General features: G+C 38.9%; 1 protein-coding gene across 1 annotated transcript in view; it reads right to left on the bottom strand.

Moving 5' to 3' along the window:
• Positions 1–26,920, bottom strand: part of FHIT (fragile histidine triad diadenosine triphosphatase) — a gene marked incomplete at its 3' end in the record, with an annotated part of 421,401 nt that overhangs the window by 116,252 nt on the left and 278,229 nt on the right. The window contains exons 3-4 of the mRNA XM_080350804.1: positions 15,108–15,253; positions 14,203–14,232 (exon numbers count right to left, since the gene is read on the bottom strand). Of these exons, the coding sequence (XP_080206930.1) occupies positions 14,203–14,232; positions 15,108–15,253 (176 nt within the window). The remainder of the gene's footprint in view (positions 1–14,202; positions 14,233–15,107; positions 15,254–26,920) is intronic.

Below are 26,920 nucleotides of genomic sequence, written 5' to 3'. Positions count from 1 at the left end.
CAGTTTGATGCTGTGTTAAGACGGAATGACTGTAGGGAGGAGATAGAAAATGAATCGACCTGCAGCTCAGGATGTCTGGCTGCAATTCCCAGTGCCACCCTTGTGCTACTGCTTGGACCTGGACAAGTGACTTCAACTATTTGCATTTCAGTAATTAGGACTGTGATTCATTCTCTAAGACCTAAGAATATAAAGCATTACATCAAAGCAAGGTACAGTTGTTATTTCTATTTGAAATATATTTCAAGGGATTCTTTCTATTTTCTGTGGTTGTAAGAGCTGATAAGTGACATTCCAATTGATTTTTATCCAGAGACAGCTAATATTAATGACTTTCTGTCAAACTCTTGGAATTAAATTATAATGAAAGAGTTAACAGAACACTATTATTTTATCTTCTTCCAAAGAACATATGAAGACAAAGTTGTGATTAATTAGTACATTTTTTTAAAAGAACATCTATTTTGGCATCCTACTCCAATGTATGGCTGCCATTGGGGAGGGCAGCAAACAGCTGTTTTCCATGAGAAATTCTAGCCTTTCTCCATGGGTGAGTATTTCTGTTTGTGATATACCCTGCTTAGTGCCAGGCCACTAATTTTTAGTAATTCAGGCTCTGTCTTTGAGGCACGAAAAGGGTGAAGTGCTGTAGTAATTTGGAGGTTGAAAATTCACTGCTTGATGCCTCCTGTAGTAAATTTGACCCTGGAATATTAAGGAGTGTTAAATAAATTGGACAAAGAGGTGTTTGGGGAGTAAAAGTGCCAGACACACTGCCATGAATGAGCAATTAGATGTTCACGAACCAGCTTATCACAAATTACATGCCTACAATATCTATTACTGTAATGACCTTGAGAGTTGACTCATATTCTCCCTTAACCTAATGAGCATGCTGAGTATAATCAATTACGTCTGCAATTAAAATTATAATTTGTCTAACAAACTCTTCTTCGCTTTCAGACTTTTTTTTAACAAAGCCTGTTACATACTGGTAAAAGATAAATATTAATTTTCTGTTGTGTTCTCATTTTTTCACTTACTCTGTGGCTAATTTATTAAATCACATTACCTCTCTGCAATATTTTTTAAGTTTTCAGCAGAATTTAGTTATGTTTCAGTCCTGAATGTCATGGGATAATTGCAACATTTAACAACAATTTATCATTTCCCAATAGGGTTTGCAACCTGTCTTTGCTTGCCTATTGAAATTTGTTTGCATGTTCCACTCGATGGTTACTATGAATATTCTGCCTTTCACTTCTATACATATACATCCTGTTTTACTGGAGTGACCAGAAGATATTGTGTGCAATAGAGGTCAAGTCAACCCAACGTGAAGAAAACACAGCCCTAATCATTAAGGAACAAGATGTCACTCATTGCAATCTGCTGTTAATTATACAGTCAACCAGGCAGGCAACTACAGAACAACTTTTTTGTTTATGTAACCAAGGTGTTCAACAAAAATGTAGAAAGATTAATATGGAAATGCAATGTATTAATCATCAGAAAATTGAAAGAACTGGAAGAGGGTTTAAAATACAGGTCCATGCATTTTATGTAAGGAACAAGCACAGGAAACCCTTCCAGGCAAATGAAGGCCAGGATTTGTAACTGCAAGCATAAGTCTTCAGGGCATCACACAAAGATGCTCCATCAAATAAAGCCAGCCTAGAATAGTGCTCTGCCCAAGGCAATAACCTCCACTAAATCCTGCTGCTGGCCTGGCTGCAGTGAGGTATCTCAGCCATAGCGTGTTCCCCGGCACAACGGCAACCAAACACACGCCCAGGTCCATCCAGATGTGCAGACTCCAGTGCAGGTTGGCTCAGCGCTTTCTGCCACAGAACAAGCAATGTCTCCCCACTTCAATCGGCTGCCAAGCAAGCCTAGCAAATGCAAGCAAAACACGGCCCTAACTGCTAATGAACGAGATGCCACCGCTCGTCCTGCAATCTCCTGTTAATTATAGAGGCAGCCAGGTATGCAACACCTGAGCCACAGCTGTGCTGAGGAATTGCACTCGAGGAGTTTTCTGGCCCGCGACAGCCCTGTGTTGGCACGCAGCGCTTTTCATGCAGAATGGAATTAGCAGCAAGACTCATTTCCTGCTCCCACGATCTGTTCTTAAAACTCCCAATTAAGTGAAGAGTAGGTCAAACTGAAGAGCTTTATTTGCTTACTTTCTTTCTCCAGTGCACCTTCTTCCTAGGACTTTCACATACTTAATGCTCTCTATGAAATATTGATGTCTACCTCAGAAATGCGGAGTGATGAAGCTGTTATTTATATGAAATGAATTAAGTTTCCCACAGAAATGAGTTTTGTATTCTCCTGATTTCGAATCTTTGTGATGCACTACACCTGGATGGGCCTGAAGGATGATTGACTGCTGCGGAATACAGTTAAAAGCACAGGAAATAGGGAAAAAAGTCCCCTTCAGGCACCGAAATACCCATGAGTCACTTCTCTCAATATGCTGCAGATAATGAATAAACTATCCTATATTCTGTATTTATTTTTGTCAACAAAATCTAATCAAAGTTCATTTTTTTTAGAAACTCAATAGTTACACTAAATTAGATTACATAGAAAATTAAATCATAAATCCTTTTAAGTAGGCCCTGCCTCTGTCCCTGTTCCTCCAAAACACAACTTTGCTCTCTTAAACACCTCATTTAATTCTAAGAGCCTGAGCTTCCAAACCAGTTATGGATTTGATCATTTAATAACATAAAACAAGTAATTGTGTGGGGGAAAATTTATTATTTAATTAGGCCTTACTGGTAATCAATAGCAATCTGTTAATTCATTAATTTGCATCTCCCTTGTTTTTATGTATATCCACAAATTCTGTTAGATTTTAATTTATGAACTTTCTACCTTCACTATGCAAAGGGAGGTTCTGAAACTGTGTGTATTAAGTAGAACAAATAACTGAGCAGCAGGAATGCAGGTATGTCCTACATAACTGACTGCAGGACAAGATTTAATAATGAAAACAAGGCAAAGAAATAAAACAACGCCTATTCTCCCCAGGATGCATGCATAATTCTCATTAATGTTAGTGGAAGATACTAAATGTATGAGCACTAAGGGGAGTTTATTAGAATGTAATAAATTCTGGGATTTTTTCCCTTTTTCTTTTTGTTTTTTTACTTGATAGTTACTATAACTGAACTTTGGGTGATGTAGAAGATACATAAAGAAAAAATAAAACCACTACATCAAATTATGTGCCGTCGGTTATTTTCTCAAAATGCTATTTTGCATTTGGAATTACTGCATTTACACATATGACTAATAATTCTAGGCTTAAATGACAAACTGTATGAAATCATAGAGTTGCTTACACAAGTAGGGTCAAATATGTTTGTACAAAAATGGCAAAAACTCCACTGATTTAGTCCACATATTTTCATGAGTGAACTGAACTATTTATACCAGCAAACAATCCAGCCTCAGACACCAAGGCTGTTCTACTAACATGGGACTCAGAGAATCAGACAGGTTACACATTCATACTCTGCTCAATCATAATTCTAGCCTCACCAAAAGGCTACAATTGAAAAAATGGCTCTTGCTGAGTTCAGAGATGACTTATTTACTGCAAAAAACATCCATTAAATACAATGTGAAATGATCCACTCCTCAATCTGAGCAGACTGATTGTGCGCTAATGATAACTCTGCTCCAGCTGAGCTGTGCTGGAAGGCCAGGTGAGAAAACAACACAGTATTATTGTCTCTTCTATACCTTCTCAATGGAGAACTAATAAAGCTCATTCATAGATCCATCAAAAAAAAGGAAAAAAAGAAAGTGCTACCTCTGTGCATGATCTTTACTTCAAATACTTAAAAATAGACTTGAAATCAGACAGAAAAAAACCAGAATACATGAAATCAGAAGACTTCAGTATTTCAGATTTTAACATCTTTACAAGCAAGATCAAGACAATCATTCAACATGAGCACTTTCCAGCTGGTCTAGCTTCTTTTCTTCCAGTCTCTCACAGAGACAATTTGGATCGGTGATGCCAGGCAGACAACATAAAATAAAAATTTGCAATGGTGGCAATGAAGGAGGTAACACAGAAAAGGTATAAATGAAAGAGAACACAGTTTGATTTCTCAGAGATAATAAGCTAAGAGATTATCAAAGCAGAAGTTATTTTTCTCCTTCAAAAAAATGGAGCAATCTAGCAGACACAGGGTGTCTTTCCAATCTTCTGCCTTTACCACAGGGTATAGATTTCCCCTGCTCCTGGTGTTGCTCTGAAGTGCTGCTGGGCAGGATTTCCTCAGAGGAGATGGGCACACGGACACACCACACTTAATGCTGGTCCTTGCATATGGGTACAGGCAGCAACAAATTTGTTCTGACTCCATTTGTCATTCCCAGACCAGAATCAGAGGCAGCATCTTAGCCCAGACCCAAGCATATGCTAACAAATCCAGCCTGTTTCCGTCTGCCCATGCAGACAGCACTTTGATAGGTTTAGGTTTCATCCATGATGAAAAACTAACCAGTTTCTCAGGGTTCTCCACTTGGGAGAACTGTCCCTTCTCCCTGGGACTGCCGTAGTGAAGGATCCTGTCCACAGCCTGCACAAAGCCAAGCCCCAAGTCACGGCAGAAGGGATGCGAGTGAGAAAAGCTCACGACAGAAGCAAGACATGGTGTAAACGTGAAACATGGGGAACAACAAAATGTCACAGGCATGGGTGAGCTCTGCTGGCATGGCCAGAGCAGGGCACTGCCCTCAAACTCTGTGAAACATCTAAAGGACGGAACTGTTATCAACCCCCGACTCCTCATCTGCTCAACGAAACAGGAATAGTGATCAGGCCCTTCTTTAAATCACTTTTGTCAAAACAGTTTGGTTGGGAAAATGCAATTAGCAGTCTCCTGCACCTAACAAGGGACTGAGAACTCCTGAGGAGGACTGAGGCATCTCAGACTCTTAAAAAATGAAGTCTGTGATGGAAAAGAAAAATGTGTGTGGAGATCTATTGGTAAAAAAGAAAGCTTGAGCTTGCTGTTGTAGCAATGTTTCCATCACCAACCAGTGTGGGCTTTTCCTACCACTAACCAAATGAGGAGGGAATGTTTGATAAAGCTCCCAAAGACTGGATTTTAAAGGCATATTTCAAATTCTTTCAAACAACAGCTGAGCTTTACAGAATGATCCTGTGTATGAGTGGCCTTGCCAGAGGGCACCCAAGCAGCTTTCAAGAGGATGGGGGAAATGAGCCTTGAAAGAGGAGTTTCCCTTTATTTAACAGGAAGCTCTTGGCTTGTCCAGCGTGGCTTGAGATGAGCAAGATACAAAAAACCAAACCCGCTGCATCATCCAGAATGATAGTCCTTTTTTAAAAAGAAACAAACAAACAAAAAACCAAAAACAAACAAACAAAACCCCACCAGAGCAAAAATATTACATACTCTTAACCCTGTCATCCTGTCTAGAGCTTGCTGTGCAAATTTTATTCTATTATTTTAACCTTCGTTTTCCATTTCTAAATCATTCCAAGCAGAGGCTTTTTGTTCTCTGAAAGTCCTACACAGGCGAACATGGTGCTGCCAGAACAGGCTAAAATGCACAGACTAGATCAGATGTACTTGTATTTCAAATGTGCTTAGAATTTCAATAGGTTACAGGACAGTGTAACCACTTACCCTTCCATGTGATAAAGGAACATAGGGCTAGGAAAGGCTTTCATTCCCTTGCTATCACATGCAAAAACATTACATATGCTCTTTCCCTATTGACATTTTTAAGCAACAAACTCTTTCAAGCTGTGCAGTTCTCTGGGGAGCTGCAGGGAGAGCTTTACGTAGACAGCTTTTCAGAAGGGGAGGTGACTTTAAGGGGAAAAAATACAGTGCAAACTTAACTTTTCCTTTATTATTGTATTGATAAGGCAGCCAGGACGTTAATAAATGGGTTCCCTTTGACTGGCTGAGACTGGGTCATTAACATGAGCAAAGCCCTGTGATTCTGCTCTTCCCTGAGAGACTTGGGGTGTCAGAGCATCTAACCAGACACCTGAGGCACCAAAGTTTAACACAGATCAGCCAACTGAAAATGCCTTGGGGCAAGAACACCCGATACACTTAACCACAAAACAGTTTAAGGGTAGGTAAACGCCTGCTTAGAGAAGGTACACGCTGACATAAAGAAGTCTGTCTTGCACATGACCCTTTGACATCCCTTCTAATCTGTGGTCAGCACAGGAATAATTTTATAGTGGATCTTTGGCTAAAGCAAAAGCAGTGCTGGGTAGTAAGAATTCTGAGACAAATGTGCAAAAATCACATGAGGTCAAAGCACTGGCACAAAATTTTCTGTTATAAAGCATTATATTAATTTTTAGAAAGACACAGAAAACCATTAAACTGAAATCCAGCTTTACAACACTTGCTTAAAACAATTTTCACTTACTACAAAACACACAACAGCATCAAGTTACACATCTGAATTAAACAGGAATGCTTTTGCACATTTGCTGGTGAGTTACATTCTAATTGAAAGCAATGTTTTGTAACAAAAAAAATAAGCAAGCATTCCCTGTTAAATGGAGGGGTTTATAAGATACAAGCTTGACAAAGAGAAAAAATACTATTGTTGAGATGGATCTTGGAAAGAAATTCATACACTAGCCACACACGAATTAATCAGACAGCCCTGACTGTGCTATTAATGATTTTAGACCTCATGCATTGTCTGGGATTTCTAGAGGTTTTGCATTTACAGTACAATAGATTATTTGTAGGACCTGTACTCAAGAGTGGCATTTGATTGATTGTACATACTCTGAGACAAGACAGTGATTTAAATGCAAAACATATTGCTGTAACACGGGAACAAAGGAGAAAAAGTCTCTAATTAAAACATGGGAATTTTGATCCTAATCGAATTTTGATCAGTCATTCTGGGACAAGTGGAGAACAGCATGCAGAGCAATTCATGGATTTCTCAACACCCCTCCTCATACTGTGGTGTAGTGGTTTTGTTTGGTTTTTCTAACAAAATGCCAACTCAGTAAAACCGAGAGCATTTCCAATGAGGTTTTGTTTTCATTAAAAAAAAAAAAGCTTTTGTTATCAAAATAGCCAGTTATAACATTTTTAGAACAAAACTTTTCCACCTTTGTGCTAGAAATACTTTTTCGTTTTGAAATGTAACTCTGTTTAGAAAAAAATATAAAATTGAAGAGCTTTCAACCTCACAAATAAACCCTTTTGAATGGCTTCTAGTTGATGTCAAGTTGAACATGAGCCAACAGTGTAACTGGCCAACTGTAACTGTAAGAGGGCCAACTGTGTCCTGGGTGCATCAAGCACAGCATCGCCAGCTGGGCAGGGAGGGGATTGTCCTGCTCTGCTCTGCATTGGTGCGGCCTCACCTGGAGCACTGTGTGCAGGGCTGGGCACCACATAAAAAGATATAAGAAAGATAAAAAAGATATTATGCTACTAGATAATGTCCAGAAGAGGGCTACACAGTTGGTGAAGGGTTTGGAGAGGAAGGCACATGAGGAGCAGCTGAAGTCACCGGGTTTGCTCAGCCTGGAGAAGACTAAGAGGAGACCTCATCATGGTCTACAGCTTCCTCACAAGGGGAGGAGGACGGGCAGGTGCTGAACTCTTTAGTGACCAATGAACGAATCCAAGGGATTGGTAGGAAGATGTGCCAGGGGAGGGTCAGGTTGAACATGAGAAAAAGGTTCTTCACCCAGAGGGTGCTGGACATGGAACAGGCTCCCCAGGAGGTGTCACAGCCCCAAGCCTGACAGTGTTCAGGAATAGACTGGACAACGTCTTCAGACACACGGTGTGAACTGTGGGGTTGTCACATGCAGAAACAGGAGTTGGATTCAATGATCCTTGTGGGTCCCTTCCAACTCAGTACATTCTCTGATTCTATGACACAGGATGTGGCTGCTGGGGACTGGAACAGGCACATCAGTGCTCCCACAGACACCTCAACAGCGCACAGACCCTTCATTTCACACACACACAAGCACCTTTGCGGGTCCTCAGGCATCGCCCACAGTTCGTCTCTCACCCCCGGCCTTTGGGAGGACACACGAGCAGCAGCCAGCGCTCAACCGTGCCTGGCAAGGGAAGAGCTTGATGCTGGATGTGGCCAACAGAGCTGCATGACTTTTAATATCTGCACACTAAGGCAATTTAAACAGACATTTGAGTCCACTTACTTGCTTATTATAGTTTAATTTAGGCAGTGGCAATAACTCTGACTAGCTCTAGGGGTATTTTTTGAATTACGCTACCTAAAGAGAATGCTCATATAAAATCCATATAGCAGGAAAAAAGGGTAGAATTGCTAGCATGGCATAGTAAAATCTTCCTTCTCATTACTGTTCTTCAACATAAACACAGGGTGTTTCAAAAAGATGGACCCAATCTGAAATCACTCTATCTCAACAACCATGAACCACCCCTGAATGAAACTCACTCCACTGCAAAGGTGAGGCATAGAGTTTCAAATAATTATCACTTGATAACTCATTAAAACTTTTGTGAAGTTTTGTGTAATTGTACCATGTTGCCATCATGAAACATACCGCTTTGAAATTGGGTCCATCTTTTTGAAACACCTGATGTTTTCAAATTTCCATTACTCTCCTCATTTATAGTTGCACGTTTTTAATTTTTTTTTTTTCTTTACATTCTAGTCCATACAAACTATTGTGTGTTTGACCCAGGACAAAGAATGATACTTCTTTACAAGTCAGAAGTACAGCACGTCATGACATTCACTAATGGAAATTCAAAATCATCCAGATTCAGAACCATAATAATTCACTGCTAAAGAGAATCTTTCAAAAATTTCTGTCTGCATCCCTTCAGGGAACTTCACAACCCAATATTTCTAGATCAGACTTCATTATCCAGGTCATCATTTCAATCTATCAGTGCCCCAGAGCCTTTGGTATTCTCGGTTAGGAAAGTGTCATGTCCATCAATCACTAGGCTGTTTCCACATTGCCAATTTTCTTTCATCTCCTTTATTTTCCAAAACCCCCCTGTAACTTTACATGGGTGTATACTGGACACAGACACATCCTACTTTTTCCAACTGTTACCAAGCTATAAGTACAAGGAACTGATCTGTACAAATTATGGGGGCCTTAAGAACCATTTTCATTCTAGGTTCTGCATATCATTATTTGTATTAAGGGAGGGTTTGTAGATACACCAGTGCCTCTTTGAGCTATAAGAATGGCAAACAAAAAAGCAACATGATGCTTTTCCTGGAAAGCTTATAGTTCAATCAAAAACTAAATGTTACATATACTAAACAGGAATAATGACCTGACAAAGCAAAGAGGAAATTGGGACTCCAGGGCTATACCCATTAACTGCATCACAGAAAACACAGGCCTGGCCAAGGGTCTGAAAGGAGAATTAGACCAACAGAAGGCAGGTTTTGAAAAAGGCGTTGAAGAAAAGGGCAAGAGTTATTATTTAGAGTAATAAAACAAAGAGCTGGCAAAAGGCTTTAAAGGGAGCAGGGTGCGGGAACAAACTATCTGGATGCCCCTGCTGCTTCCCCATCTCTGTAAAGGGCAGTATAATCCTAGCTTTGAAAATACACACCACTAATATCCCACCAAAACCCACTCTAATCTAAGTATTGTATCAAAATAGGAAGAAAATTATGAGCTCAAAACACACAGCAGCCCTGATAGTGCTGAATTTGATGTACCAATTACCTATCTGCAATATTGCATATTCTTCAACAAATTCTATTAGTGTGGTTCTCAAAGCAATTCAAAGAGACTGCTGTACTTCATCAAATCATTTCTGGACATCCCACAAGTTCTTGAGGGAATTATGGTTCTTAAGAGTAAAGCAAACAAGACTGTTTGTTCACATGTCTCAGCACAATCTGGTTTTCAACAGCTTGTTTCTTTCTTCGCTGTTTTTTTCTACATGAATTCTTGTATTTGTTTAGAGGTAAGAAAAACCTTTTCATTTCTCAAACACCAACTTTTTTCTTCTTTTAAAAGGGCAAAAGATGGTTTCCAATACTCCATTAAACAAGGACTCACATCTACCAGTCTGCAGGGAAAGCAAGCTGAGGCATCAAAAGCATTGCTGTTAGTGAATTTAATCCTCTGCAATGCGATCTGATTTAAAGACTCAAACCTGAAGTCCAGTACTTCAAGTCCAGAGATAAATAGACAAATAGTATGAAAGAGCAGTCCGCTGTGGGCTTAAATAAACCCTGAACTCCACAGTTCAGGTTGAGACTTCTCAAGAACACAAGCCAGGTGGATTGATTTAACACAGCATTAAAAAACCATTTGGGAAAGAAAAACTTGTATAATACATCAAAAAATAATCACGATACAACCTTCTCAGTGTAAAATAATTAGTGGAATGTGTGTGATATAAAATTTCTGCACATACCACCCACACTGCCACCATCAGCCTCGCTTTCTCATTTATTTGGGTGAACCTGTAATTGGCAAACAGACACTCATGGATAAGAGTGGAAGTGCTGAGCTGCTGGAGACTTTGACACTGCTGCAAAACAGAGTATGTGTTCATATGTGTTTGGGCAATGGACACTTGCTGTGCAATATTATCTTGTCTCTACAGATAAATTAGTTGCATCATGCTCCTACCAGCTTGATTTGTTTAGCCTTTACAGAGTACAGAGTACATGGAGTTTCTTGTGATTGAATGTCACATAAAAGATAAAGCTGTGAGTTTGTTCTATGCTATGCTATACATCCACCAAGGCAGCTAGAGCATTCGGTGACTTGATGTTGAAAAGAAGGCTATAAAATATACTGGGGAAATCTTGAAATGTCACTCACTTGACATAGCAGTAAGAGCCCTGCATTAAGATGCAGACCTGATTTTCCTGATCCATGAAATTGCCTGGATATTTAAGGCACTCTCAAACAGAACCAGCATGAAACTCACCCACCCACTCATGGCACAAGAACACCATGGGTTTTGCGTTCTTCAAGAAAAACAGAGCTCAAAAATGCAGAGATAACTATTGTTTGAGAAAAGACCTAACCACAATTTCCTTCCTTACTCAAGTAAGAAGAAATAAGTATTAAAAATATCTTTAATGCTGGAAGATGGTTGTGCTTGCTGACTGGCTATCACTGCTCAGAGATGCTCAGATTCTCTGTTGTGGGGTGGTGCGAAGTGTGCAAATCTGTGACCACCTTTGGAGAAGGACATCTGTCCCTCTCATAAATAGGTGACAGGGCTGGAATAGGCAAAATCTGTGAATAGATAGGAAAAAGATTATGAAGCAATATATTGTATTATTTTATGGTCTGAAACCTGGGGCATGGTTCAGAATTCCTTAGCAAATGAACATTTCCAGCTGCTAAAGAAAAGACTCATCTATACTTCCAAGGTAATGGAGAGCTGAGGGTCACATATAATTTCTTCCAAAGACCCATCCAAGGCAAACAGACTGCAATAGTGGGGGAAAGGACCATAAGCTTCCCTAGAATGCTGACCTGTAGGCTCTGCTAGCTTAGATTCAAAAGAGGACATTATGCACAAGGAACAGAGTACAGCAACAACAGAGTCCAGGGGCACCACTGAAGTATCCCGACATTGTTGCACATGGTACATCTGAAACCTGCACATAGCAACAGGCCTCACACCAGCATAATGAATGTGTAACATTGGCAGACAATCTTATCATGAATTTCCATCCAAAATCACACTGAAAAGGAAATCTCCTTTAAACCTTGTCCATGCATTGCGCACATAATTTTTGGCATCTCCATAGCAAAGACAGACCCAAGACTCATACTCCAATGGAAGTCCAAGATTTTTCTTGGACATGGATTATGATTCCTTCTTGTTGACAAAGAGAATTTTCTCATCTTTTCCAGATAAAATTTCTTAGTGAGCTTTCAACTTCAGCAAGGCTGACAGCTCTTCCCATTTTGCAGTAAAGCTTTGCACCGACCAATTTAACAGCCAACACTCTTCCTTTGCTTCCTGTAATTCTTTTCCTACATAGCACATACAGTAGCCTATATTTACACAGGTATATGGAATTATACAAAATAACAAATACAAAGGACTCCTGAAGCCATCTGGCATGTGACTCCATTCAAAGCAAGATCAGCTACACCCAATTAGCTCCCGACATAACACTCGCCTACCCTATTGAAACAGAATCTCCACAAACTCCCTTGGATATATATTGTGACGCTTTGCTGTTCTTACTATTAGAATGTTTTTCTAATGTTTGATCTGTTCCAGAAATTTTAATTAAAAGTGCCCTTAAAGGAAGACTGGATTATTGTGCATTCTGGTACATGAAGAAAAACACATACAAAAACACACGACACACTGAATTTAAGTTTTATAAATTATTTGCAGATAACATAGGTGGTTTTTCAAATTTTCTGATCCAAAATAGTTTAAATGGAACCAGCTCTTTACGTATCTACCCTGTTGTTCACTTTAAAGAAGATCTTGATCATAGTAATTTCTTCACCTATTCAAGTTTTGAAAGCTCAAGTTATCTGAAGAAAATAGTTTTTGGCATTTTTTGGATGATAAACATCCCAAAGTGATGATGATAAATTACAGTGTTGCCCAATGATGCAGAAAAGTAGAGAAATGCAAACTGCTAACCTCTGATTTATGAATACACACTCTTTATTACAGAATCTAGGGGTTCACAGCTGTAAGAGCGGGTCATTTTCATCTCATTGCTTATTAAAAGTGTGAGAAGGAAGGATGAAGGATGGCTATCATTTTGCAATGCACTGGATAGATTAACACTTAACACTCTTTGTCTCCAGTACAAATACAAAATTAGACAGAATTTCTTGCCTTTTTAGGTCCTACATAAGCATTTGTTACTGTTCACATTCACAGAAGATGGAAATTTCTACATCTAGTTTTGCTCATTCATATTAGCAAATTTTCTCATGGTAATATAAGCATTCCTATAAACCTTTCCTTTAAACAGGAAAAAAAACAAAACAAAACCAAACAAACAAAACCATTTATCCAGCCTACTAAAAGAAATCTTGTGATCTGCTTGTTAAAACATGTTGGCTTTAATGAAAAAAATCACTTTGCAAACTATCTGAAGCGAGACTTTGACCTATCAAGAGGCATTCCCAGTGACAGCCACCCAATGCGCTCTAAGTCACGAGCTGAGGAATCTGTGTCATCGCAATACTAAAGTAAATCATATTACGTTGCTTCGTAACTCCTCAGCTTCCCAAATCTTAGGGATTTTCTGATTTCTCCTTCTCTCTCTGTACTACCTCTCTGCTAAATATGCAAAGCAGGCAACAAAAAGGAGGAGGAAAAATAAGCTCAACACAGCAAATTGGAAAGAAATAGAATGCTTCTATATGCCATCATTTGGTTGTTACAGTTTTCTTAATCAACCCAAACAGCTTCTTTGAGACAATTAATCTGAATTTACAAAGTGCTAACCCATAGCCATGTTTGACTTTCCTTTGTTTCCAGATGTAAAAAAAAGTGGCCTTTATTTGTGTTCAGGCATATAATGTAACTACATATGCATTTGCATCACAAGGCAGGGAAACATGGCTGGAGCGCCATCTTGGATGTTATCTATGTTGTTAGTCAAGTGGAGAATATAATCATAAATCCTTCTCTTCCTCTCCACCTCCAAGCTTTTTTTTCAGAAATACACTTAAAATCTGTTTTTAAGCTTCACTGGCTCCATTACATTTGAACTTCAGTAACAAGAAAGTGATATGAATATGTAGGGAGAAAGCATAGAAAAAAGGTATGTTTTCATGACGTGGTTCAGTTTAACTGCTCCTATAATTAGCTACAACTCACTAGGCAATAAAAAGACAAACAAAGATATTATGAATGGAAGGGAAATATTTTCTTTGTTAAACAAACAACTTCATCAGATGCCTCTTTTCTACTGCTTTCCTTGCATAAATACACTCAGCAGCTTAGAAAAGATATTTTCATGATTGAAAATTTTTGTCTAGAAAGAAACCCTGCAAACGTTATCTTGTGCAATTTCAATAAAAAGTACTTACGGCTGCTGTACACTTGGGATTTTTTGATCTCAAGGATAAAATGATACAGCAATGGTCTGCAGATGACTGCCTTTGATCTCATATTAGTTCTTATAAGTGTCTCTTAATTTGTATTCTCTATAATAACCACTCACCTTCACTGTTTGTCCAGCTTCGGGGCCGTCCTGTAAGCAAAGGGAGAAACCTCGGGTTAGAGGAAATAACAAGGATCACACAGGGATTCAGAAATCTTACTCAACAACCATTTACATAAAATTTCACTGTACATTAATTTAGCATATTTTCCTGGAGACCACTCAACACAAAATTTTTGGACAAGGCGCCTTTCCACATCACGCCATGGCAAAGTGAGAAACTGTATCTTAGACAACAAAAAAAAGAGTTGTTATTTTTCATTCTTTCAGACTGTATTTTTGAATAGGTAGCAATAGATTTCTGGTCCTTGTGAATATAAAATCAGACATGTAAGCGAGAAATTAATCAAAGCATGCTTGCTTAAGTTCTTATTCTAATGAAATGGGGTTAGTTTCCTGATTTGCTTTAAACAAAGCTCTTTCTGGTATAAATACACCGAGCACAAATAACCGAAAGGTCAGAACTGATAACATATTTACATGGCTACATTTCTCTGCCTGCAGATAAACATCTGTGAGCAGAAATCACCTGTTTCATCACAAGCAGAGGGTTACCTGCTGAACAGGGACATGTGGCTGCCTTCTCTAAGTCAATCCTGCAAACCTTTCTCTGAAGGAAGAGTATTTGCTGAAATACTCACAAGCAAGCACTGTGCTTGGGAGTGGTCGCTGGCTTATTCCGAAGTTTGCAGTTATTAATTATCCATACCTTTCTGCTGGTTTGCCCCTCATTTTTTTCAATGGCAAATCTGACAGACTGCAATGCAGCTCTTGTTCTTTTTTATTATTTTTGCATTTATTGCCTCTTGAAGTTTGAAAGTCATTTTGTCATTGGACTAAGGAAGAAGGTTGAAAGCTTGATAAAACAAACCATTAAACCTTTTTTAGTTGACTGGTTTACAAACCTGAATGGCAATGGTGAGCGAAGTGCTGCAGAAGTGTTTCTCCACCACATTGCTGACCCTTTGCGTCGTACGAAATAAATCGGCCACTTCCTCGGGATTCAAGTCACGGAAACGCTCCACTGGCCGCAGGGGACAAACAAGGACATCTGAAGGTGGCATCGTCAAGGCAAAAATGCAAGTCTGAGTTGTCCAGGACAAGTGTCTCAATCCATAGCCCGTAACCTGCTTCTAATCTTTGAATTGCCTAAACTTTTCCTGAGGACTACAGCAAGAGCAACTACAACATAAGGCTAAATACAGAGAATCATACGATGCTTTGTGCAGAAGTTGTTTCCTCAGATCCCTCAGATATGGGCAAAATGACTAAACTAAGGTCCATATCTTACTACTGAGACATCTAAAGTAAAGTTTTCAGACTCAGAGTTACTATTTTGATAGAGAGATGTGTATTTAACACATTTCCTGTTGTGATTAAAAATGGGGGAAAGCCAAGGGAATTTCAGATGGGTTTGGGTGTATGATCTGAGGCAGACGTTTACAATGCTGTTCCACACATGCGGTATGTATTTTTGAAAATCTTGATCCTACACCTATAATTTTACATATCTAAATGTGAAAAGCTGACACTACACTGATAATAGCAGGTCGCTTATTACTACATCACATTAATTACCATTCACAAGGAATGTTCATATGTTACAAATATATGGTTTTAGAAATACATTAAGATAATTAACACTGTACCCTTTTAATTGGGGTGTTCACAACACTGTAAATATACTTCTTGATTTTATTCTACCTTAGTGACTGCACTTTGTGAATCAGCGAAATGAAGGTATAAAGTAAACAATGGAAGTACACAGACAGTATCCACAGTCACCTGATCTGCTGTGTTCACAGAAATGAATAATTGCTCTGATTCCTCACTTGAAAGTCAATTTTGTAACATTATTAATAGGGTCCAGAACTCTTAGCAGAGCCTCAGGTGTCTAAATTCAACCACCAAGTACTTGGGACTTGATTCTCATTTTAATTCCCTGCAGACAGGATTTTTCTTCTGACTTCCAGTATTGTGTTTGCAGAATAAAGACCTTAAAATCACCTTTAACACCACTTGAACTTTCATGACCAAAGGCTATGAAAATTAACAACTTCTTACTTTTTCAGTATTAAAATGAGAGTTCAAAGGAGTATTTGAAGAAAATTAAGTTCCATACCATTGTATTACAGCCGTCTATACTTTTACTGCATCTTGAAGCCTGCAGGTATTCATGAATATTCCCTATACTCCAGAAATGTAACTAGGAGATGCTCTGTAGTTAATAGGTTCACACAAAGGTTATATCAACCTGATTTTCAAGGAACTTGAGATGCTTGCAATAAAGATTAACACATGTGAAAGATGATTTACTTCCATAAACACAGAGTCAACATATTTACATTCAGCAAGTTTATCGCAGGAATCACATTCAAAATTCTGATTCAAGGGAAAAACAGACATTTTCTGGAAGTAAAGAAGTAGGATCAGGTTTTGATCATTTTTGAGAATCCAGATGAGGACAGATGAGATTATAATGGGTATTTGCTAAAGCGGGAGCAGATTTTTTGAGCAAGCTCCACAGCCAGCAGCTCCCAATAGAACCAGAGAAGACTGGCCCCATCTGTGGGTGTTAATCTACTTTGAAAATCTGGCCCTTGTTTTCATTTCTTAGTAAAGCATGAGCTCTCCCAGTACTGTTTCCTTTTTCTCTTGTGACAACTTTTGGTATTAAAATTTAAGAAAGGAGAAACATGTTTAGAAAGCAGGTATTTGGAAATACACCAAAACTGGATGAGGACAAAAAGCCTAGTTTTGTGGGGTTTTAGTTCTAAAATGCTGTGCCTCTTGGCAAGCTACTGGGCACAATAAAGCTCCTGAAATTTATTTGTGACTTCTCAGCACACTGTACAAAGCACCTCCAAAACAGATGCTGTTGGCTGAAGTTAGGGCCCAAGGGAAGATCTGGAAACTTGCTTGGCAGACCTGATTTCCATACCAGGAATAAAGGAATAGAAAAACTAATTAATTTTACTCATAAAAAGGAAATCCATGTCAACAGTAAAACAGGAAAAAAGACATTCCTTTAATCTGAGTTCATTTTTCAAAAGGAGAGAAGGGAAGCTTTTACCCTTAGGGCATCTGATACTTAAGTAGATAATTATCCTTCTTCTGCAGCATTGCTTTATTATCATGGGTCAACGAACCATTTATAAATGAAGAATTTCCCCTCACTTACCTCTAGCAAAACTGCTGCTTACGTTAAGACAAGTTTCCTTTTCTCCTTTAGAATCTTTTCCCAGCAGCTTTTCCCCCTCTGGGACTCATACACGCCTCAGCAGCAATTGTTTGTTCTCAACCCAGCTCAGGGCCGCAGCCACGAGTATGAATTTTTGCATTAATCACAAACTTATATTAACACTGTACTACTTGTCGCTGTGAAGCATTCTAAAAAACATGGGCTGCTTGCGAGAGCTTTTGTTTCCATAGCACATCGCGGAGGGATAAAAAAGTGCAATGCAAGGCTGGGTGTGACCGAGGCAGGACATCCAATTTCTCTTCTTAATTCTATCACTAATCCACTCTGACATTTGAACAAGTTGTCTCTGTACCTCTCTTTCTCCTCTTCCACAATTTATCTGTCTTATCTGCTTAGATAGCATTGCCAGTTGGTGCAATGGATGTTTTCTTATTAAGCGGTGAGGCGCTCGGCTCATGTGGGGCCGTGACGTGCTCCTGCAATATCAAATGATGTGCCCATAAACCACGTCATGCTGCAAAAACGATTTTCACTTCCTTCTTACATTACCAAGACCCATTTACAACTCAAACTAGGTTTTAACCATATTTCTGTCTTTGAATGTGATAAATAATTCAAAGGCACAATCACGCACTCGAGCTTCTTTACTGAACTTTCCATCATTTCAAAATAATTCTACAAAGAATAATGATAGAATTTCTGAATCAGAATGAGAATGTAATTAGGACAACATTCAAGTTGTATTTAACTATGAATATATAAAAAGGCAAATGTTAGAATGAATTCATGCATTGAGGTCATTAAGAAAACAACCATTCACCACAACAGTTTTTAACTACAGTTTTTAACACTAGGATAGCTTTTCATTTCACATCCTGGTCAGATTTTAACCTGAATAAATGTTCTACACACCTCAAAATTCTTCCTAAGTTTAAAATTAGATAAACTGTTCATTGCTTTCTGCAATTACCCACTGCAAAGGCTGCTATGAACTACTGATGTGCTTCAGGTGACTGTGTATTATAGATGCAAGTGAAAGTGAGTCTGTACTTATGTCTTCATGCAATTACTCCTTCGACAGAAGCATCTCCTGCCATCTGAGATGCCTCGGGGCAGCCAGCTGCTCTTCCAGAAGGGCAGGAGTCTCCCATATGCCCTGTGTCCTATCTGTCAGCCAGGTGGGAAGGCAGAGTCATCTCGGGGTCTAGACTCATAGTCTAGACACCACTATCTGAAATAGTGGTAGGTACCTATATCTGGGCAACAGCCCCCACTTTTCAGAGAGGCTCAGCAGGACAAGGGCTGATACTCAGCAGATGTGCTGCACAATTGAAGACAGCATTCTGCCTTCAGAATGTTTGAACTTTACGTTTCCTTTCTCTAACCACCATAATTAATAATTTCATGATTTCTTCATTCATTCTAAACTGCTACTGACTGATGAAGTTTCTATTTTTAAGCTTTGATACGCACAGCTGTTATTTCCTTAAAAATCTCTGAGTCAGTCTGCATCATTAGAGTATGTGCAATTTAATACATCAGCTTCTCCATTTTAAGGAGTGGAAAACCTTCACATCTTATAATCTGCGATCATACATACCTCTCTTTTACATCTCACAGGAGTCTCTCAGTCACCTTACTTTTTTCCTAATACTTAAATACGCATACACAAATCAATATATATACCCTCAGACACACTAAAAGCTCCATTAAAGATTTATTAAACAATTAGGAATGTCAGTATTTTCCAAAGACTACCAGTAGATAGACTAAAACTCCAGGTACATTAATGGAAGTGCATAACCATAAAGTAGCAGTAAAGCAAGAGTGGATCAGACGCATTACCCTTAAACTGAGCTATAAGGATGACCTATGATTTCAACAAAATCACTTGACCTTATATATTGGGCACAGTAGACCACTCCCTGCACAACCTTGGGCAGGCTGTTTAATGCATCAAAGCCTGAGCCTCCTCCATAATTCAAATTAACAGCCCCTGCCTTTCTCCAACTGTTGGATTGTAACCTGTTTGGAAAAGCTCAGACTCATGCCCAAGTAAGCGTGGTTCAACAAGATCCACATGCCAGCAGTGCAAGGATGCTGGAACTCACATGCCAGCTCTCAGCCCTCAGTAATCAAGATTATACACATTTCCATAAATGACTCTCACTTTTCCATTAACTTTTCAGACCATAGTAACTGCAGCCCTTTGAGCCTGGTATTTAGAGGCATTTACCGCAACGTGGTTCAGCAACAGGTGCCCGAACACCGTCAAAGCTCTGCTCATTTAAGCCAAGCACAAATTCCCATGTACACCTAAGTACTGAAGGACATGTTCACGCTACTGATGGGTCGCTACTATAAATGCATAATGACTCTAAGCTGATCACACAGAGAGGGCTCAGATTCTACAGGAAAAGCAAAACACACGGCCAACATCTGCATGCTCACCACTTCAAATGCAATTTTCCCTCTGCTAATAGGCAGAGTGGTGGTTGAAATTCAAATGTGCAGTAGCAGTTTTTATTCGCTTCTGAATTTCAAATTTGAAGCCTAAATTATGGTAATTCTGTATTTAAGGTCTAAGCTAGGCTACACATTCCCTTCAATGGGATTCCAATCAATCGCACAAAGCGCCCATCATAGATTTTCTCACTCATCAAGGTACACACATCCTGTATTTCTGGAAAGTTGGAAAAATGGCATTTGGGAGGTCAATAAAAAAGAAAACCAAAAAAAAAAGAAACCCCAATGAGGTTAAAATTCCTTTTATGTGACAAGCTTTAGAACACAGCTTTTTTTCCTCATTAAGTCCATTAGTTTGCTATATAGAAAACACACTTATTGTTTTGACTTTTGTTTTATTCCTGAATTTGAACTTCAAAGAGAACAATTCAAAGCTTTATAAAGGAAAAAAAATTAAAGGCTCTCCAGGTACTGATATTCTAACAATAGGGGAAAAAAACCACCTTTTTTTTCTCTTTTTCTTTCTGAGGAACCAGTTAAAAACATTAAAACTGACAGGTTTTCTTAATATGTGAGACTTTAAAAGAACAAAATACAAGGGGGTAAAGGCAGAATATTAAAAAGTGAAAGGGTAATTGCTGCTTTATGAAGCTCCTGGGTTTGACCAACATTGTTAGTTTTCTAAATCATCTGTTACAAAAGGTTTTAACTTAGGAAAATGATTTATTTTCAATGTGTAACGTGGCTGGGAATCCATAGCTCACATAGTGATGGAAATACTGCTCCTGTTCATGTGACTTTTGGAAGATTTATAAATTCTTCCCTCTCACAATAGCACAAGATCTAAAATATATTAAAGATGATAAATAGTAGTTCATAAACTATCAAAAACTTTTAAAACTCTTGAAATATCTATTTTAGCATTCTAAAACTTATACACAAAAAGCAGGTTAGTTAATAATAAAAACGTCCCTTAAGAGTTTAAAAGCTTGGGAAACTCATCAAAGCTGACTTTTCCATTAATATTTTGGTTTTGACTAACCAGTTTTCATTAAAAAAAAAAAAAAAGTGTCCCAAACTATAGTACAGATGGAGACTTAATATTGCTTCGTGTATTTCATAAGCTTGGGTGAATAACTTGCAGCATTGTAGCCTCTGCTTCCTCCTCCTGGCTGAAAATGTCCCAGTCATTTCCCAGTCAACACTCAGCAAGGATTCCTGCCTTGGAGATCAAGGCTTTGCTCATTTTAGGATTAATACAGACTGTAGCACCGTGGATATTGTTTTTTAACAGGAGGAAGCATCTGGGAGACATGTAGGATGGTATCCCTGGTGTGATGCTGCTCAGTGGCCAGCTCAGCCCTCACCCGGGTGGGAAGACAGTCCCTTGGTGCGGCTGCTGGGAAGAAGAACCATCTGCAGAAGACTACAAAAATCATTATTTCTATCTCATGCGTCTGTATGAAAGGCCCCTTCTGCACATCCATAAGCCAGCTGATGGGAATGCAGAAATAATGCGCTGTGGGGAGCTGGGTGAGGGATTATTCTTTTCTTACACTCTGCTTTACATGAATTTGCATCAAGTGCCCCAAGCAGAGAGAATCAGTCAGACAAAGCTTCAGGTATTAAAACTCACCACGTTTTCCCCAGATTCAACTGAGGAGTGTAGGCAGGGGTACTGAATTCATCATTGCATCTAAGCAGAAGTTTTCTTTGTTCAAAAGCTCTAATTGCTAACACAAAGAAGTCCCACAGCTCAGAAAAAACACAGGAGAATACATGACTAATAAAATTAATAGAACTGAAAAACAACTGCCTGTCATTTATCTTTTTCCTGCCCTTGAATAATTCTTCACATTTTGAAGGCTACAGGAGCAATTTCTCTATGCGAAGAAAACAATAATGATTCCACAGACACCGCCTATATAGGAGTAAAGAAGCAAGCAAAAACAACTGAAATAGCTCATGCACCTACACATACAAGCATCTAAAATCCTCTAAAAATGAATCAAATACATATTCTGCTTCATTACTACAACAATACATCCATTTAGACCTCACTAAACTCACTGAATTAGGATGTACATAAAACTGTAGTAACGCAAGAACTATGTTTCCCCCTTGGGAAAAATCTTATTCAGTAAGACAGAGTGACTCACTTTCAGAAGGAAATCTGTAGAGGCTATTTGGATTAAAAGTGAGCATCTCATAATAGGCAGAGGTGGAGGAGCACTCTTTAGAACTTGCTAGTTTAGGAGAAAACTTAGTTGTGAATGATAAAGACGATTAAGAACCAAAGAAAATGCAATAAAATGACAATAAAAAACTTTAAAATTGCTTCAGCCTATTAAAACCACAGACAAAGCATTTTTTGATCTTGCTATGCCGTATCTTAGCATTAATAAAATGTCACTAAGATAAGACGAATTATCTAAACACAGTTGATCTTGATAATGCAGCTCAGCACATGTTTACACTAACACAGAAGACTAGATTTATGCAATAAAGCAGAGAATTAGTGCTTCCAGTGGAACAAAGAGCAATCAGTGTAAATCTTTAACATGGATCCCTCTGCACTATGAGATGTGCACTGTTTTAAGACCACACTGCACCTTTTATACAGTGGGGTTTTTTTTCACTCTACCTGATCTTCTCACCCCACTGAAGCTACTTAAAATAATTCTTCATGTAAAGTTGCAATAGTTCCAATAAATTAACATATATTATTTCACTTTTTCTGTAGGAAAAAAATCAGTACATCTAATTTAAACATATATAGGGCTCATAGTCTAAATCATGCTAGATGGCACAAAGTACCGCTACTCAAAGTACAGTGACTCCACAAGACAGAGCCACAGCGGGGAAATGTGAGACTCAGAACTGCTCACTTTTCATTTTAAACAAGGCTTTTGTATATTTGATAGTCACTTTAAATGCCTTTAGGGTATGTCAAGTAGGTCAACTAAGAGCTCAGTTCCTCATAGCAAGTGGTATTTTACTGTAGGATTTGTCCTTTTCTGCCAGCTACTGACCTCAGGGGCAGCCTCGGGCAATAGCTGGTGCCTAAGTGGAACCACAGTGAGAACGGCCATGGGAGAGATGGTGGCTCAGAAACACGCCTCTGATCCAAGTTTCATTTGGTGGAAGATTACTGCAGAACTAAAGTTACGTTTGCACCAGGAATGATGATCACAGAATGGAATCACATTGAGCTTTTGATCTGAGAAGCCTCAAAGGCAATAACCAATGGCCAAAGTGGAAATGTAGAAGTCCCAATATGAAAGGACTTCATCTGCAATTTGTAGGATGTTCTCAGAAGACACCGTAAGGAAATACTTCTGTACAACAATCCAGTTTGGCTAAGAACTACATCTACACTGCTCCAGATGATATATCCTACTCCTAAATATATGACAAAACTATTAATAATTACATGAAATCTATGTACATTTAACCAGTTATAAATGGACAACACCGTTGAAATAAACAGCCATGCCTGAAGCTGACAGCAGAAGCCAAACAGCATTTAGGATGCCACACTCGAAGGGTGGGAGTTTTGCCTAAACACTGGAGCAATGGCATTTGCCATAGGAAGTGATATGTTCATCAAAGGAGATCAACAGCTACGAGTCTCGTCCAAATGACCTGCACCACCAGAAAACTGCATTGAATTCAATTCAAATTAACCCTGCTGGAATTATAACATCTCATTGCAAAGCCTTATCCCAAACAGAAGCAAGCTCATGATGCAGCTTCTCCACCTGAGAATAAAACACAACTTCAATGCTTCAGCATTGAGTCTTATTTAAAGCTGTACCACCATTATATTCAAAATATAATGTGATCATTATGAAGTTATATTCTAGCTCATGATTCAGGAACTATAATGAGGGAATAATTAATTACTAAATATTAGTTATGACAAAATTACTTTCTTGCAATTTATTGGATGCCATATTATAGGCATTAAGTTTTATTGGAAACGAGCTTTAACCTGGCAGAAAGACACCACGGAGTGTGTTGGGAATTAAGTTCTGTACAAACCATAAGCATTATTGACACTGTTGTCTATGGTACTTGAAAGTACATACTTTCTTTTTTCTCTTCTGGGCATCTATGGCAGGACACAGCAATAAAATAAACAGATGAATATCTGGTGAATCTCCCTGGCATTTATCTTTTGAAGGTAAATTGGTTAAACCAAGCGGGAACTGTGAAAAGCCAGTGCTTTGTGGCAGTGCTGAAGTTCCTTACTACTTGGGAAGTTTCACTCCTTCCATCCACTTCTGTTTTCTCTAGAATTAAGTCATCTCAAGGAAGGTTCTGTTGGACTTGCTGCCAGAGAAACTGGTAACAGATCCACTTTCTCCAACTACCCATCAATGGCAGATGATCAAGAGCTCTTTATAACTCCACTGAGCCTATACTGAACAACACAGAGAAAGACAAGCTTGTGGTAGCACGTGCCAGACCAACAGCATCTTCATTTTGTGACCAGTGAAGCATCAGCTGGAGGAATGCAGTACAAGATCAATTATCAGAGTATCACAGGGGACAATTAATGTGTTTGGATAATCAAGGTTTCCAGGTAATGAAGGTAATTTTGAATGTAATTGACAGATAATGAGGAACATGAATAACAGGGAGTTTTTGAAAACTGAATTTGGATAATTCAGTCTGTTTTACACTAAGTGTATTCCTCAAAGAATATTGTAATGTATGCTGGGATTTTCAAAGTTTACAAATAGAATACACCACCTGATAACCATTAATTTATCAGAAGTGGTTTTCTACCCAGTTCTGTTAGGGCATTCAGAAAAATACTCCAGTTAGAGTCAATGGAGAGCTGTGTTTCTCCTAAGCTGGAAGTTCTCATGGCATATTTTGTCCGCTTAGTTACTGAAATTGCTTCTAAAGGAACAGGATGGGCTATGCTGTTCCAGGGAACTAATCCATGAGTAGAATGGGCCTAAATAACACAGGAGAGAAAGAAGCACTCTTGCAGAAAAGAAATGTTCCCTCCGCCCTTTGCAGGAATGGTTTAGCCCTCTGTAAGAACATCAGCAACTTTAGGAACAGTCTGAAAAACAAGAGAATGTTCTATCTGCCTTATGAAAGAGCTGTTCACTACACTTGCACGGCAGAACAGCGTATTATAATACCTGTGCCCTGCAAGACCACATCTTTGCTGCTGCACCTAAAAATAAATCCCCCATTGTATTTCCATCAGTTCCTTTGGATGCTTAAAACTGCAAAGTCCATGATAAAGAACCTAGATGAGCATCTTTATTGCATTGGCTAATACACAATTCAAGTGGATGGTGTAGAGAAATGACTTTGCAAGTAAAGGAGTTTATTACCAGTTTTGAAAATGTTTTTACTTCTTTTCTGTTTAGCAGGAACTACTGAAAACAGTATGGCTGTCATTCTGAGGAATTCTTAGAAACCCTTAGAAACATTAATAGTTGGAGGACAGGAACACTGAAATGGTAAACAAGGGAAATGTAACTGGGAGCTGAAAGATGTATTTCAAAACTAGGAGGAACTTAACAATAGCATCTTCTGCAGTTTACATATCCGGGGATTAAAACAACTAGTGCAGCAAGGCAGGGAATCAGCCTTCACTCAGCTTCAGTAGCGGGAAAGGTGGGGTATAAATACCAAAGGACACTGTTTAGTGTTTAAGCAGAGACTCAGAGGCAGTCCAACATGACAAGAAAATATTTTAGGCCACTATTCTTTAACTACATAATTTTGACAACTTATTTCATATCTGCTTTAACACAAAAAGCTTGGCATAGACAAGAATGTTCATAGAAAGTGCACGTGTCAGGGCAAAATGCTCCCAAAGACACATTTTCCCTCACCTGGCAGGAGCATCAGCTTTGGATAAGTCATATTTAAGGGCTGAGAAAATGAAAAACAGCCATAGAGTATATCTTCAACATGAAGCAATCCGTATGAAGCCCTCCTTTTAATACAAAATAAAACTCAAGCCGAGATGGTAAAACATGGCTTACAAGGCATCCAAGACAATGAAAGCTATAAAGGAGGAGGGAATCGGAAAGTAGATGCCCCCCCTGTTTTTCCACTTGCATAATAAGTCCTCTTGGATAAGAACAACAGGGCCCTGTGTCATGACTGCCTCTGTAGATGCTGTTCTAATACTATTATTGTCATTAATGCTCATTGTTCACAGCTCTGCACATCATAGCTGGGCATTTCAGCATGCACGGTACATAAATTCATACTCTCATCCAGGATTCCTGCAATATTCAAGAACATGAGAATGAAGAAGACAAACTAGCAGTTTAACTCCAAATAACCTTATTTTTTGCGAGTGTCATCTGAAACCATTACTTTAACGTGATTATCTCTTTTTATTATTTCCTTTCTGTGGACTTGGAATAAAGACACAACTGAGACTCTCTCAGACACGGTCACTGGCATCATTACAGTCTTTCTACTGTCATCAACAGAGATCTGATCTGTAAATCAAGTTAGACTGTAAGGGCTACTGAAGAGCAAGTGCTCTTTATCATGCGATTACATACCCAAGCTACCACTTCCCTGGCTCACTGAGAAAAACAGACTGTTTTAGTGCCTTTACATAACCAGAATAGTTCTTAATGCACAGATTATTGACTTAGTGGGGTTTTATCATGTCCCAGTGTACCAGGGGATTCCTTAATCCAGGACTTCTTTACATGATCTATTTTCATGGCTCTTTTTATTGTCACAGTCTGTCACTGTAATGATTTGCAAATCCAGAACCAGCGTATGCTTAGCTCCTTAAACAGGTGCTCAAGGAGGAGAGCAGGAGAAGGTATTTCCCCCGTCTTGTTTGCCCTCTCATACTCCATAAGCGCTGAGCCCCATCACATGCAGCATTACAAAATTCCTGCAGAGATAAGTACAGGAAGGGTTTGGATGGCACAATGTTGGCTTTCTGCCCCATAGGAGCATTTCCACATCAGCCCATCACCTTCACAAAAGTCGGCAGGATGAAGATCCTCCTTTGCTGCTCTCAGCAGATGACCCAGAGGTCAT

Source organism: Nesoenas mayeri, assembly GCF_963082525.1.
Source record: "Nesoenas mayeri genome assembly, chromosome: 10".
Taxonomy (NCBI): domain Eukaryota; kingdom Metazoa; phylum Chordata; class Aves; order Columbiformes; family Columbidae; genus Nesoenas; species Nesoenas mayeri.
This window is presented reverse-complemented; position numbering and strand designations above follow the sequence as displayed.